This window comes from Nasonia vitripennis, assembly GCF_009193385.2.
Source record: "Nasonia vitripennis strain AsymCx chromosome 3 unlocalized genomic scaffold, Nvit_psr_1.1 chr3_random0005, whole genome shotgun sequence".
Lineage (NCBI taxonomy): Eukaryota > Metazoa > Arthropoda > Insecta > Hymenoptera > Pteromalidae > Nasonia > Nasonia vitripennis.
In genome coordinates, this window is record NW_022279624.1 from 2,030,172 (window position 1) to 2,044,847 (window position 14,676).

General features: G+C 33.6%; 3 protein-coding genes across 14 annotated transcripts; 1 reads left to right on the forward strand and 2 right to left on the reverse strand.

The window, feature by feature from the left end:
- Positions 1-697: 697 nt before the first annotated feature.
- Positions 698-6,349, reverse strand: LOC100118317 (NF-kappa-B inhibitor-interacting Ras-like protein). 4 transcript variants are annotated; one of them, XM_032601806.1, is made up of 3 exons: positions 6,213-6,349; positions 2,112-2,434; positions 698-2,026 (listed from the first exon to the last, which is right to left on the reverse strand). In XM_032601806.1, exons 2-3 carry the CDS (start codon positions 2,208-2,210, stop codon positions 1,520-1,522), a joined length of 606 nt encoding a protein of 201 aa, XP_032457697.1. In that variant the 5' UTR covers positions 2,211-2,434; positions 6,213-6,349; the 3' UTR covers positions 698-1,519. The 4 variants fall into 4 exon arrangements, with proteins under 4 accessions (XP_032457697.1, XP_003425618.1, XP_008203181.1 ...); XM_003425570.5 differs by lacking the exon at positions 6,213-6,349 and adding an exon at positions 3,109-3,169; XM_008204959.4 differs by lacking the exon at positions 6,213-6,349 and adding an exon at positions 2,580-3,142.
- On the forward strand, positions 3,164-7,772 carry LOC100118276 (probable dolichol-phosphate mannosyltransferase). Of its 8 annotated transcripts, none has more exons than XM_032601804.1 (5): positions 3,164-3,367; positions 4,561-4,748; positions 4,830-5,040; positions 5,121-5,311; positions 5,466-7,772. In XM_032601804.1, the coding sequence occupies exons 2-5, from the start codon at positions 4,615-4,617 to the stop codon at positions 5,683-5,685; spliced, it is 756 nt and encodes a 251-aa protein (XP_032457695.1). In that variant the 5' UTR covers positions 3,164-3,367; positions 4,561-4,614; the 3' UTR covers positions 5,686-7,772. The 8 variants fall into 8 exon arrangements, with proteins under 8 accessions (XP_032457695.1, XP_032457692.1, XP_031781694.1 ...); XM_032601801.1 differs by having other exon boundaries at positions 3,170-3,367; positions 4,543-4,748; XM_031925834.2 differs by having other exon boundaries at positions 3,172-3,384.
- Positions 7,767-11,195, reverse strand: LOC116416697 (zinc finger MYM-type protein 5-like). Of its 2 annotated transcripts, none has more exons than XM_031925897.1 (2): positions 10,178-11,195; positions 7,767-10,005 (listed from the first exon to the last, which is right to left on the reverse strand). In XM_031925897.1, exon 2 carries the CDS (start codon positions 9,314-9,316, stop codon positions 7,787-7,789), a length of 1,530 nt encoding a protein of 509 aa, XP_031781757.1. In that variant the 5' UTR covers positions 9,317-10,005; positions 10,178-11,195; the 3' UTR covers positions 7,767-7,786. Both variants share the same exon structure in this region, with proteins under 2 accessions (XP_031781757.1, XP_031781758.1).
- Positions 11,196-14,676: the final 3,481 nt, after the last annotated feature.

Below are 14,676 nucleotides of genomic sequence, written 5' to 3' on the forward strand. Positions count from 1 at the left end.
CGTGTTATAAAATAAATCAAATATACTGTGAACGAATGAACAAAAAAGTTTGTTAAGAACTATTAGCTGTGAATATTGTATAATCGGATTGTTTTGAGTGATACTTGAAATGTAAGTTCCAGGAGTCTGTGTTCAAAACGTGTATACATGCATATGTTACGCTATACATATATTATACATACGTATACATACGTTCTCTCGAGATTATTTTTTTTATGTTCTCTCCAACTTGCGCGTTAATGCCCATTTTTGTATATTATTATTATTATTATTATTATTATTATTATTATTATTATTATTATTTGGTTCAATTACCTATAAATTATTTATTGCGATTGCGCATATTTTTTCGTTATTATATGCAGTTCAAGCAATTAGTGAAATTAAACAAAAATACACCTGCAGATTACAGAACTATAAAAGATCAAACGAAGGAAAACGAAAGATAAGGAAAACCCGTCGAAAATCGCTTGACAATTGATACCATAAGTATTTGCTCCAATCATTAAGCTATATTTAATTGTAGATTTAATAATGTATTGTATACGAGGATTGAGTATATATAAATAAAAACTTATTTATTGCCGAATTCCCCCTTTTTTTTACATAGATTCAGATATATTTGCTGTGATTTCAATATCAAATGATGTTGTATTTCGTTTTTCCACGACTATACTTTCATAAATAAATAAAATGGTTTTCAAGAAAATTGATTTATTATTTATAGCACATCTTACATATTACAATTACACAATTGTAAAGACGTTCAGATCTATAAAATCAGATCATTTTATTGTAAATGTTATTGTATATAAATTATGTGTTTTATTAAGAATAATGGTATTTTATATCGATGCAAGGTTTAAACACCTTTGATATAACAATAGTTTAATTTTAATTCAAATGTTAATTTTTTAACAATAAAAAATTTACTGTTTCAACATTTTGGATGAACATAAATATTATATAAACAAGTTGTTTATAGTTTTAAAGAACACAAATTCCAAATCAATAACATAAATTGTTTTTAAAACTTCTTGCATCCTAATACATTAATAAAGAAAAATTCATTATAATATTTGTTCTATTAAAAATAAAAAAATGAAATTCATGTTGTATTAAAATAAATGCATTGAAGCTGAAAATTTTGTCAGCCTTTTTGTTAATACAATAATAATTTTTTTCTAAATCTAAAAACTTTCAATATTAACTTAATAAATTTAAGTACAAAAAGTCAGTAATGATCATATTGTGATATCTTCAAAAGATCATGGTTATAAATGCTCAAGTATCACAATAATATATAACAAATCAGTAAAATATTTAATTAAAAAGAAGTTTCTAGGGATAAAACTAGCAAAATAAATACATAGTTATTATGTATATGTAACAAATTAAAACAACTAGCAAAAGTTGTTTTTTCTAGTATTTTTTAGTATAAATAAGCTAAAAATAACTCAATAAAATGGATCTTTTGTTCAAACTCAATAATTTCCAATACTAAGTTGTACGTATGTTTTTATGTAGATTCTGCTTTTCCAGTTTTTCGGCCCATACTTAGTTGTGGGAAAGTACTTTTATTTTGTGGTGGATTTAATCGCGATGAGAGATAAACAAATGCTTCATATAAACTTGGTCTGTCCATTACATTCACTTCAAAGTGTTTGAGTTTTTCACGAGCACACCAATTAGCAGCTTTACTTGCTGTATTTTCTAAAATTCGTTGCTCTATATCTGGTTTTGTTCTGTTTCCAATCACTATTGTTATAATTTCTTTTTTGTCTTTGTTTTTCTCTATATCTTTTTTTAAAGGTAACAATACATCTAGAGATTCTGGTTTTGCAGTATCGTAAACCAACACATAGCCATCAGCAAAACCAAGATAATGCCTTGCTAGTTGTTGGTTATTTGAACTACTCTGTAGGGGTTCTAATCCAGCAGTGTCATAAAACCGCACTTTTTCTTTGGCCCCCTTGTCTGTTTCAATGTTTGCTACATAAATGTCTTCAATGGTAGTGTGTATTTCCTAAAAAGAATTATTGAGTATGACAATTCACGTAAGTATGAACCCTTGTTGTCAAAAGTGGTTTGTACAGCATAACCTTACTTACCGTTTTTGGAGTTACATTTCCATAAACTAGTTGTTCAAGTAAAGCTGTTTTTCCGACACTTTTCATTCCACAAACAACGACTCGTGTGGTTTTTCCCATTTTTTGTTCGAGTAATTAACACTTATTTTGTTAATGTTTTTTCATCATAGTTGCAGCAATAATAAAGCGGGATCAACATCCAACATTGAATAGTGTGGTACATGGTGGTACCTACTTTATTATAGTACTCCTTATACTCTAGTTTATACTCCTTATACTCCCTGTTTACTGTGCTGATTGGCTCAGAATGATGAACAGTTAGGTCAGAACAGCCTCTGAAACAGCTATACAGACATATAGTTAAGTAAGTATATAGTCAGATAGTGCGAGAGCTGCAGCAGCAACAGAATAAGGAGGTCAGGTTGTACATACATATATAAGATACGTGTGTACTTATATTATGTATGTACCTATATATTATCATCATACCGTCGCTCCCTACGAATAGTAGCACTGTTCAAATTTCCCGTCATAAGTAGCACAACTCAAAATTTCCCGCGAAGACTATCACGACTCAAACTTTCTCGCAACTTAAACAACGAATTTCTATAAAAATTTCCCGATTTTTGCGAAACTGTCCACAATGAACATTTTTAAATATTCACAATTTACAACTTTTTACCGAATTTAAAATTATTTTCACAAATACAATAGTTTTTTTACAAACATTTTTTTAAATTATTCACTTTTTTTAGAAATCTAAAATTTCCGAAATCAAGTGGCGAAGGCGAGTTTGAGAAGCAGACGAAGCCGTGGCGCCCGTGACATTATTTACTTCTATATCGGTGTTCGGATTTTTCATGATACAGAAAAAAATGCTTATTGTTACTGTTCGTAAGATTTTTTGGCTTATTAGTATGTTTTCTGAGCTAAACTATGATTTCTAACAAAAATATTAGTGAAAAGGCTGCTTATTTTTATAATATGTGAGTGTATAATCCACAAATGCTAAAATTACGTTTTTCTTCTTCAACCCGAAATGTGAGAGGACCGTTAAGTTAGCCGCAAGAAGTGTTAGGACCGTGAAGTTGGCCGCAAAGCTATATACGCAGATGAGAATTGCTTTCTCAAGAAAATATAATAATATATTACGATATTTTGAATTAAGAGGTTGCCAGTGCATACTCTGCGTTCCGAAGATGTAACAGTAACTAGCTTGCCAGGGTAGCCGATGACAAGGTCTAGGTGGCGCGCTCCGTGGTTTTTGGTGTCTATGTGTAAATATAATTCGAGGGTGATGTATATTAGAACAATCAGTGATTTCATCTTAGTAATAAAAATGTTACAAAAAAGCTGTGGTCAATCAAACAAAGTCAAGTTTATTATATTTAATCGTAATAAAGCAAAGAAGAAATCTCAAGATAATTACTACGTCACTTGCCATGCCCGTTTCATTTTGTTTATTGGTGAACAACTAAATTTTCTTTTTATATATATTAGAACGTCATACAAACACTATAAGTACAATGAAACGGGCATGGCAAGTTACGTAGTAATTATCTTGAGAGTTGTTCTTTGCTTCATTACGATTAAATATAATAAACTTGACTTTGTCCAAGGTTTTCATAAACTTAACCAACAAAATAACCCAATAAAAACGTAAAATACTCACATTTTAAGTAATATAAAGTCGCGAGTTGTGGTACTCTTAACCGCATTTCTGAACGGTGCTACTCTTCGCGGCAAATCGTGAATTGTGCTAGTTTTCGTTTGAAAATTTAAACTGTGCTAGTCTTTGTACGGAGCGACGATACGTTCGCACTTTATCCATATAAAAACAGTTAATAATACTAACTCTAACTTATAGTAAGGAAATTGTACATACCGTTGTTAATAATTTGTTATTATAATTAATACTTATAAGTTAAATAATTAAATTAGTAAAAAACTATGAACAAAAACAATATATATATATATATATATATATATATATAAAAGGTTTTGGAAAAGTGATATTTATTTCATAGACATATGATTTATTCTTGTAGATAAAAGTTTGATGTGTGAAATTTTTTGACAAAAAAATTAAATAACTGATATACTCACTTTAAATAGCTTTAATTGCAATGAATTTATAATTAAATAGAATTAACAACCGAAAGCATGCGTTTTGCATTTGAACCATATTTGAATTTTGAAGAGGTTGAAAACTGGCACCTCTGTTGGTAAGAATGAAATTTTCTCTAACGACCGCGTAAACATATACTTAACCTAACAATTTTGTGTACTTGAATGGGGATCGGTTGAGATAAATATACAAGCAACTTTGTCACGTAGACACTATGCCGTTGATACAATTATTTCTCCCAGTATTTTCGTGCTTATATATTGTTTTAATATAATTTATGATAATTCAAACTGTTAAATTTAATATTAAAAAAAATAATAATAGAACATATGTGCAATATAGTGTGTATATTGTTGCCAAAATAAATAATTTATAAAGAAAAAACAACGAATCAAAATGAGTACTGAAGCAAAGGTGGCCAGTGCTAGTGATATTGGTGATAACAAATATTCTATTTTGCTACCTACTTATAACGAAGTCGAAAATTTACCAATTATAGTATGGCTTATTGTGAAATATATGAATGAAGCGTACGTTTTTCTATATTGCTTTAAAAAAGCTGCAACACTTGTAAACGTTTTTATTAATTAGTTAATCGTTGAAATGTCTAGGAAAGTATCTTATGAAATTATTGTTATTGACGATGGTTCACCAGATGGAACTTTAGATATGGCACGACAGCTTCAAAATTTATATGGAGATGATAAAATTGTTCTTAATCCAAGAGAAAGAAAGTTAGGATTGGGTACAGCATACATACATGGAATTAAGCATGCCACAGGCAATTATATTATTATTATGGATGCAGATTTGTCACATCATGTAAGTCAATTTTTGAATTTACTAGTATTACTTATTATAGTATTTATAAATCAATATGAAAAAAATATTTGCTTTTATAGCCTAAATTCATTCCGGAAATGATCAAAGAGCAAGTGAAAAATAATTTTGATGTTGTCACTGGAACAAGATATGCTGGAAATGGAGGTGTTTATGGATGGGATTTCAAACGTAAACTTATAAGTCGAGGTGCCAATTTTATTACCCAAATAATGTTGAGACCAGGAGTTTCTGATCTTACAGGAAGTTTTAGGTAATTTAATGTTAGTAATTCTATTGTAGTTTTACATGAGATTGATATTTATTTAAGGAGATAACGTGTGTATTTCATATATTTAAAAATTTGATTTATTTAAAATTATTTCCACTACAAATAATATTTTAATATATTCAATTTCTGTTTACAGGTTGTATAAAAAAGATGTCTTAGAAAAATTAACGAAATCTTGTGTTTCTAAAGGATATGTTTTCCAAATGGAAATGATAGTAAGAGCAAGGCAGTTTAGCTTCTCTATTGGAGAAGTTCCTATTTCATTTGTAGATCGCGTCTATGGTGAATCTAAGTTGGGTGGTTCTGAAATAGTGCAATTTGTAAAAGGACTATTATATTTGTTTGCTACAACTTAGTAGCAAAAGTATTCAAATTTCATACAACATATTTAATTATTGTATTATATTAACATTTTAATAGCTTATAATACACTTTTATAAAACAATATTTGAAAATCGGAAAGACTTCTTCCTTTATTCGTAATGTTGTGTTAAATTTAGGTTGTGTTAATCTTTTCTTCCATTAAGTTATAAAAAAAATGTTATTGTTTTATACTTTTATTGAATCGCGAGACCAGCGATTTACGTATGATGCATAAAATAGTTTCTAAGAATTAGAAAAATATCTGAATTTGTCTTTTATTTAAGGAGCTGTCAAAGCGAACTTTACCAATTTGACCTCACCTCGCGCCGTAGTTCTCATTATTTGCTATCAATATACTTAAAATCATCCAAAATAAAATTGATTATTGTTCGTTATTGTGTAAGTGATCTCGGAACATAGAGTTTTAGTGATATAATTATTAAAAAATGTTATATCGTGAAACATTGTATGAGAAAGTGACGGTCATCTTACTAATTCTCACTTTTATTGTCGCCCTTACCTCGAGCTGTAGTTCTCATTTTTTACCTAAAATTGCCCAAGTGCTTGTGAATGTATATACTTACAGTTTTATAATACCCACCCCGGATCACCGAGTTTATGTGCGATAAATAAAGTGCGTGTTTTTATTATTTTTGATCTAAAATTTGTTTGGGGGTAGGAAAACTAAAACATTTCGACCAATCAGCGTGACCGCGACATCCCCTTAAGCTAATTTTAATTTTATTAATGAAAAACTAGCCAGATTTACCTCGCTCGCTGATCTCTCGGTTAAATTTACCTTTCCGAGGCTAATTAGACGTTATTTCTAAAATCTTTTAAAGCATTGGCAAAAAGGTTCTAAACCTTCATTAACTAAATCCTAGGAAATCTTGAATAAAAAGTAAGAGGTAGAAGATTACTTCGTCGCTCCCAACGAAGACTAGCACTGTTCAAATTTCCCGCGAAGACTAGCACAACTCAAACTTTCTCACAACTTAAACAACGAATTTCTATAAAAATTTCCCGATTTTCGCGAAACTATCCCCAATGAACATTTTTAAATATTCACAATTTACAACTTTTTACTGAATTTAAAATTGTTTTCCCAAGTACAATAGTTTGTACAAACATTTTTTTAAATTGTTCACTTTTTTTAGAAATTTCTGAAACTTCAAAACTTTGAGGTTTGTCTGTCTTTGTCTCTAAGGTTTTCATGAACTTAACCAACCAAATAACCCAATAAAAACGTAAAATATTCACATTTTAAGTAATATAAAATCGCGAGATGTGCTACTCTTGACTGCATTTCTGAACTGTGCTACTCTTTGCGGCAAATCGTGAGTTGTGCTAGATTTCGTTTGAAAATTTGAACTGTGCTGGTCTTCGTAGAGAGCGACGACTTAAACTACATAATTTGTAAGTTATATTATAAAATATATTTTAAGATAACGACAATAAATTAGTTAAACTAAAATTTCAATGGAAAAATATTACTTGAATAGAAAAATAAAATAATTTAATTTATCATTGCTTGATAAAGTGTTGATAGGTATCCTTTATAGGTAATACGCTTCTACAGATATATTACCTAAATACACAGCGAAAAATGATTTTATAAAAGTTATTATAAGTTCAGCAAAACTGACTATAATGCTTAGTAATTGAGGGACGTATTATTGGTGTCCTGATGATTGTGACTAAGTTAGTAGCAACTTTTGCTTTCTTCCTAAGGAAGTTTTGTAATAGTGATTTTTGGCGTTTGTCTAAAAATATGTTGGAAGTATGTTTTGAAGTATTTTAAGTCGAAAAATAGTGTTTTTGCAATATGGTGGGAAAAAAGCAGGGCCGGATTAAGGTTTTGGAGGGCCTGGGGCTGCGATCAAAAGGGGGCCCCTTTTGATTAAGGTTGTTGGGTTATTATTAACGAATTTTCATAAACCCACCTACCCCGCGCAAAACGAGTTGGAAATCTGAAACGTATAGTTTGCGACTCACCACAAATAAATAGGAATTTCTGTATATTTATCTTATACTCCAGGAATAAGAGTAAAAAAATAAAATTACTATAATCTTGTTTAAATTATTATTTCATATTTATTTCTTATTTACGAAGGAGCGCTTTCTGCCTTTCGTCGTGGCAAAATCGTTTATAAGAGAGTCAAAATCAAGCGTTCGCATTATCTCGGATTCGATGGACAATGTTGCCAAGGATGATAATCGTTCTTGTCCCATCGTAGATCTGTACATATTTTTAATTCGCTTTAAAACATAAAACGATCTTTCCGACTCACAGTTCGCAATTGGCGCCGTTACAAACAAACGATATGCGATAAAAACATTTGGAAAAATGTCTATTATGTTTTTATCTACCATCCAATTTAAAACCTTTAAGGAGCACAAGGAATCACCCGTGCTGTCTTCACACAAAGATTGTTCTTTCAATAGCGTAACAAATTGCTCCAATTCTAATACGAAAGTATTTTCTAAATCTTTTTTATATACTTCTACTAAATTTCCAGCACTCTTTTGCAAATCACTTTTTTGCATGCTTTTAAGATCAGCTAGAAAACCAAATAATTTTATAAAAGATTCATAAGCCGAACTTCGTTTTTTTAATTCTGCAATCAGTTTATATATAATCACATAGTAAGTGCAAATGCGAAATTTATCAGTGCCTTCCAAATTCTGTGTTTGTGTTTGAGAATCCGCAAGCCTTTGAGTAATTTTTCGTTTTCCTGAATCAGAGTATGCCTGAGTGACAAAAGGACTCAATTCTTTTGCTTTACATTCTATAATTGCAAAATCTTCGCGCAATTCTTGCACATATGTGACCAACGATTGTAACATATTATTAGCTGTATTTAAATCCAATTCTACTTTTTGTAAATATTTACTAGTTCTATGAAATTTATGTAGAACCCGATGCCAAAACACAGCCATGCATGCGAATTCCAATTTTGTCATATTTTTTCTTAATGACGCAGCTTCGTGTCGAGTATCCGCTTTTTGATTATCGTCATTTTCTAATTCTAAAAGAGCATTGTGGATTCCATTATAATCCTTGACCGCATCATTTACTGCATCTACTCGACAGGACCATCTTGTAGCTGACAAATTAGTTACTTTAGCACCTTTATTTTTAACTAGAATATTCCACCTATGTGTCGATGCAACAAAGAAACTGTAAAGTCGCTGAAGTATACCAAAAAAATTCACCGCATCAATACATTCGCTTACACTATTGTCACCAACCAAATTCAGAGAATGTCCAACACAAGGTACGTAGACAGCCAGATCACACACTTCTTTTATTCGTGCCTGCAATCCCGAATATTTACCGGACATGTTACTGGCATTATCATAAGTCTGCGCTCGGCAATTACTTATGTTGATTTCGACGTCTTCAAGTAATTGCAATATTTTTGTACTAAGCGATTCGCCTGTGTGACTGGTTATGGGCAGGAAGCAAAAAAATCGTTCATATAAATGGCCATTATAATAGTATCTAAAAATTACAGATAACTGATCTATGTGCGAAATGTCAAGGGTAGAATCGACTACTAGTCCCCAATATTTTGCTCGTTTTATTTCACTGATTATTTGCTTTTTAACAGCTTCTGACATAATAGTTATCAATTCTTCGCAGATAGTCTTAGACAAATACGAAACCGTTTCCCGATCTTTATTTGCTCATAAAATTATATGCTCTTTCAAGAACGGATCAAAATCAGATATTAATTCTAAAATTCCAAGATAATTTCCATTATCTGGAGAGCCTATATCTTCGTGTGTACCACGAAATGCAAGACCTCGCTCAGAAATAAATTTTATAACTGCTACTACTCTTTTTAAAATTTCAGTCCAGTGTTTTATTTCACTTTCCATAACAGTCATTAAATTAATATCTATTCTCTCCGTTGCTCTCATGCGCTCAATCCATGTCATCATATTTTGTTTATGCTCGCTGCTATTCTCATGAGCACTAATTGATAGATTTGTTTTTTTCCAATTCGAAAATCCTGTGACAAATGAGTTCTCATGATCCACGCCAAAAAGCTTACAAGTATAGCATAACACATTTCCGGTCGATTCAGAATATAAGAGCCATTTTCTTTCGCATTTTTCGCCATTATTTAATGCCCTCGTAAAATGCTTGGGATTGAAAAATCTATTTTGATTTTTACATTTTCTTACAGAATTTTTGAAATCCGAATTTTTATTTTGAAAAAATGTCGAGTCTTTCTCGCAGTATTTAGATCTTTCTGCATCTGTGAAATGTAATGGCCAAAGAGCTGGATCCTGTTTTACAGTATCTACAATGATAACATTACTTTTATAAACAGTATAATAGATGATGTTTATTATAATTTTATATATGTTAAATGGATTTATCAAAATATTTAAATTTTTTTAAAAGTTAATTGAATGTTTTTCGAAATGTCTAGTATATAATTATAAAATATTACTTAAAATACAAAGTATTACCTGTCTTTGGATTGTCTTCCAATATTACAGATTCGTCCATGTATACAACTTCACTTTCGTTTGTATCTGCAGGGAATAAGTCATCTTTATTTGTAGTTTTCTCTTTTGAGGTAATTGCAATAATTGTGGTATTATGTTCAGAGCTAAATTTACACTGATGTGAATGTGAATATCTTAAATCAGCACCTACAATTAATATCGGATCGCGATGCATATGTATGTATGAAATTTATGAGAAAATACATTAAAAATAAAAATATCCAAGACATAGAATTCATTAAATTAGATTGGATCAGTCGGAAAAAGCTATTTTTGATTGATTGATATGCATACGTGATTTCGTTGAATCCTCAAGTAAATTAGAACAATGCAATCTTGATTGCACTGTCATATCATTTGTTTCTTTGTTTCTTTCACTCCCGTTGGAAACATCTTTATCTCTGTTTAACACTTCACTTTCAGAAAGATCAACAGTACCAACACTGCTTTCTTCAGTAATCGGAGGAGCATCATCCGCAGTACTCGTTGAAGGAAAAAAATTTGATAATTTAGGCAGCTTCTTTTCAAAATTCTCTCTATCTGCTTTTAATTTCCTTTTCACATTACCACTAGCATACTTCCTTGACATGTTGAAGCATTTGTGAATTATATCTTTCAAGTATATAAAAGTATTGTTACTATTATTTTATAGCGAACGAATTATAATCTATGATCATACGTCTCGAAACACTCGAACTTGTTTTGACAGGAGCAACCGCGTGTGCAAAAAGTCGCTGCCACCGCGTGTAGCGCGCGAGCCTGTATGCACATGAAAAAGAGAGAGAGAGAGACAGAGAGAGAGAGAGAGAGGGGGGGGGGGGTTACGAGGCACACACGTGCGCTAACATAGGGACGTTGAACAATCACAAGCGAGATCGGCTCATACGCGGCAACGTTTGAAAATTTGACTGTCTATTTCTTTCTGATGAAATTTGTATTGAGTGCATTATTGCATTCATACAATGAGATTATTTTTACTTTTGCAGTACTTACTTACAGGACTGTTTACAAATTTTTGTTTAAATTTTTTTCAATTCTGAAATCTCTGTGTGTGGGTTATTTAGTTTTTAAAATTTATTTTGGAAAATTTGGTATTGAAAATTTTCGGTTTGAGGGGCCCCTTGCAAGACCGGGGCCCGGGGCTGCAGCCCCTAAAGCCCCCCCCCCCCTTGATCCGGCACTGGTCAAAAAAGTCCGTTTTTATATTTTTTCAACTCGCTTTTTTAGTTTTCAGAGTTTCTTTTTATCAGATAGTTATCGGAAAAATTAATTAAAGTAAATTGCTTGATATGCACCTTTTAGAAAATAAAATCACCCATCTTTTTACTGCGGTAAATTCATATTATTATCGTTCGTCGTTCTTTTTTTATACGCTATAGAGCGCAATTTATTAAAATAGTTTTCACTTAAAAACTAAATGTCAAACCTTTCTAAAAATTAACATGATTATTGAAGATCATTAGAACTATACACAGGTGTGGTGGCCACTATACAATAATTTTGACTCATTTCATGAGGCACATCCATAGAAAAACGCCAAAAACTGAAAAAAGTCGTTTTTTCCCGGAAATTCGATAACTGGAGTCAGAAGTTATTAAGACGGCTATAATCAAGTTCGAATTTCGGATATAGTTAGCATTATACAGCACAATGGGTCTTTTCTTTGGTCCTAAACCAGAGACGAAACGTTATATCGCAAGGGGAAAGTTCTGAGTCCTTTCTTTTAATTACAATAGATTTATTACAATTAGATTTTAAAGCCGTCAGGCAAGAGGAGCTTCTGTCTCTTCTTGAGGCTTGCGACTGGTCGACCATCAGTTGCCCGGACAAGACTGTCGAAAGTAAGTTAGATTCTCTTAGCCACAACCTCATGGCTGTTATCGACAGGCTTGCCCCTATAAAGCAATTTAAACCTAAAAAGAAGGGATCTCCACCATGGCTGAACGCTGAACTTAACGATCAATACAATCAGCATGAAGCCGTTCGGCGGCAATATAGGCGGACCCGTGATGATAGGCTGCGGTTGGAGTTCCAGTCTCTCGCTGCTCGAGCAAAACAACACATGATTGAAGCGCGAGAGGCTTTAATGCAGAGCAGAATATCCGAAGCGTTGAATAATAATAATAACATCCGGAGAGAACTTCGAAATCGCGGGCTTTTGCCGGAGTCCAGGGACGAGCTACAACAGCAACATGGTTTTTTTGCCGGATGAACTTAACACTCATTTCGCTGGGTTCTCCGTTTCTCAGATGGAGCGCGACACGGACTTGCATGATATCTTAGCGACGGCCAGTGATGATGGTTTCACTTTTCGTGAAGTCACTTTTTCAGACGTGGTCCTGGCCGTTGCACACTACTTCGCAGGCTGAAGGGGAAGATGGCATTCCCCAGAGTACCATTGCTAAGTCCCTTCCGGTTTTAGGTCATCACCTGATCTCCATTTTTAACTCCTCTCTGTCTTGTGGAGTCTTTCCTGAGATTTGGAAAGGGGCCCATTTGGTGCCTCAAAAAAAAACGGCAATTCCATCAGTTGCTTCGGACTTTCGTCTTATTGTTTTGTTGAGCTTTCTTTCCAAGGTTCTCGAAAAGATTGTCCATGAGCAGATATCCGAGTATGTAGAGTCTAAAAAACTACTTGATCCCCGCTAAACGGGCTTTCGGATAAATCATAGCACGCAAACAGCACTGTTGAGTCTGTCAGAAGACATTAGAGCTGGTATCAACAGCAACAAGAACCTGCTCACCATCCTCCTAATGTTTGATTTCAGCAAGGCGTTCGACACAATTTCGCCCTCAAAACTTCTTCGTAAGCTAATCAGGTTGGGGTTCTCTAGGACTGTTCTTCTGTGGATTGCGTCGTATATTACAGGTCGTAACCAACGTGTGGTTACTAATTCGAATGGCAATTCAGATTGGCTCACTACCAATCTTGGCGTGCCACAGAGCTTAGTTCTGGGGCCTCTTCTGTTTAGTCTTTACATTAATGATATTCAAGATTTCCTGGCTAACTTCAAAGGCCCCGAGAGGAAATTATCAAACAGTGTCGAACATTTGCTGCATGCTGATGATCTGCAGACCTATACTCAGATGGCGAGGGACGATCTAGGTTAGGGTGTGGGCCGCATGTAGGCTGTGGCACGTGCGGTGTCGGCATGGGCATCTGAGAATACACTCCGCCTCAATGTTGGGAAAACTAAAGCTATTATTTTCGGTGCGGATTATAATATCAATAAAGTGAAAAGTCTACAGCTGCCCGGCATTGAGGTCGCGGATGGCGTTTTCGTTCCCTTTGTTGACGCTGTAACTAATCTCGGTGTTATAATGGATTCAAAATTAACGTGGAAACCGCAAGTGGATGCGATTAGCCGAAAGGTTAATAAAGCTCTTTATGGACTGAGATATTTCAGATCCTGTACTACCGAGGCACTGCGTAAGCAGCTGGCTAGCGCTCTAGTCATCTCGCACTTGGATTACTGCTCTCTTGTCTACCTTGACGTATCAGGCGAACTCAATACCCGACTTCAAAGATTGCAGAACTCATGTGTGCGATACATCTGTGGTGTTAAAAGGCGCGAGCACATCTCCCCGTATAGGAAAGAGATAGGCTGGGGTTCGGTCGAGGCAAGAAGGGAGTATTTTGCGGCGGTACTGCTTTACAAAGCAGTTGTCATGGGACAGCCTCCGTATCTCGCTGCCCTTTTTGAGAGGATCCAGTGTAGAACCTCTTCTAGGGACTCCAAGGAACTCGTAGTTCCCGGTTCGCGTACTGACACTGGACTGAGGTCATTCAATGCCGCATCTATGGAACTCGCTCCCTCGTAATTTAAGGAACCTCCCGTCACTTAGTCGGTTTAAAACGGCAACCCTGTTGAAAATATATAACTGGATATCCATGTGGATTTTCCATATGGATAATCTATATGGATTCATGTGGATTCCATATGGATTCCATGTGGGTATTCCATGTGGATATCCACATGGATATCCGTCTAGTTTTTTAAAAAGTCAAGACAGTTAAACATTTTTTATGCGCCTGTTATGTATAGTTCATCTAACCATTAATGGAAGTACCATCCGGATGATAACACCTAAACTGGAGTTGTGAGCTCCAAAATCTTAATTTTTTTAGCATTACAAAAAATTTTAATTTCTATAAAATAATTAAAATGTGAATATTTTGGAGCTCACAACCCCAGTTTAGGTGTTATCATCCGGATGGTACTTCCATTAATATCCACGTGGAATCCACATAAATCCATATGGAATCCACATGAAACCATATATCCCAGGGAGGAGGTGTGGCACTATACATCCACAATAGTTACAAGGCGACCATACTGTGCTCATCTCCAACAACGACGGATGGTAGAAAGCCCGGGATTCCAGAGTACCTTATGTGTAGAATTCAAAAGGGCCACATGCCCCCCATTTTTGTCGCCGTTACATACAGACCACCAGGT

Coding starts and splice junctions, on each gene's coding strand:
- LOC100118317 (XM_032601806.1), bottom strand. CDS start 2,210: ATGGGAAAAACCACACGAGTCGTTGTTTGTGGAATGAAAAGTGTCGGA. Junction 2,027..2,111: donor GAAATGTAACTCCAAAAACG/GTAAGTAAGGTT, acceptor AATTCTTTTTAG/GAAATACACACTACCATTGA.
- LOC100118276 (XM_032601804.1), top strand. CDS start 4,615: ATGAGTACTGAAGCAAAGGTGGCCAGTGCTAGTGATATTGGTGATAAC. Junction 4,749..4,829: donor GTGAAATATATGAATGAAGC/GTACGTTTTTCT, acceptor TGAAATGTCTAG/GAAAGTATCTTATGAAATTA. Junction 5,312..5,465: donor GATCTTACAGGAAGTTTTAG/GTAATTTAATGT, acceptor TTCTGTTTACAG/GTTGTATAAAAAAGATGTCT.
- LOC116416697 (XM_031925897.1), bottom strand. CDS start 9,316: ATGTCAGAAGCTGTTAAAAAGCAAATAATCAGTGAAATAAAACGAGCA.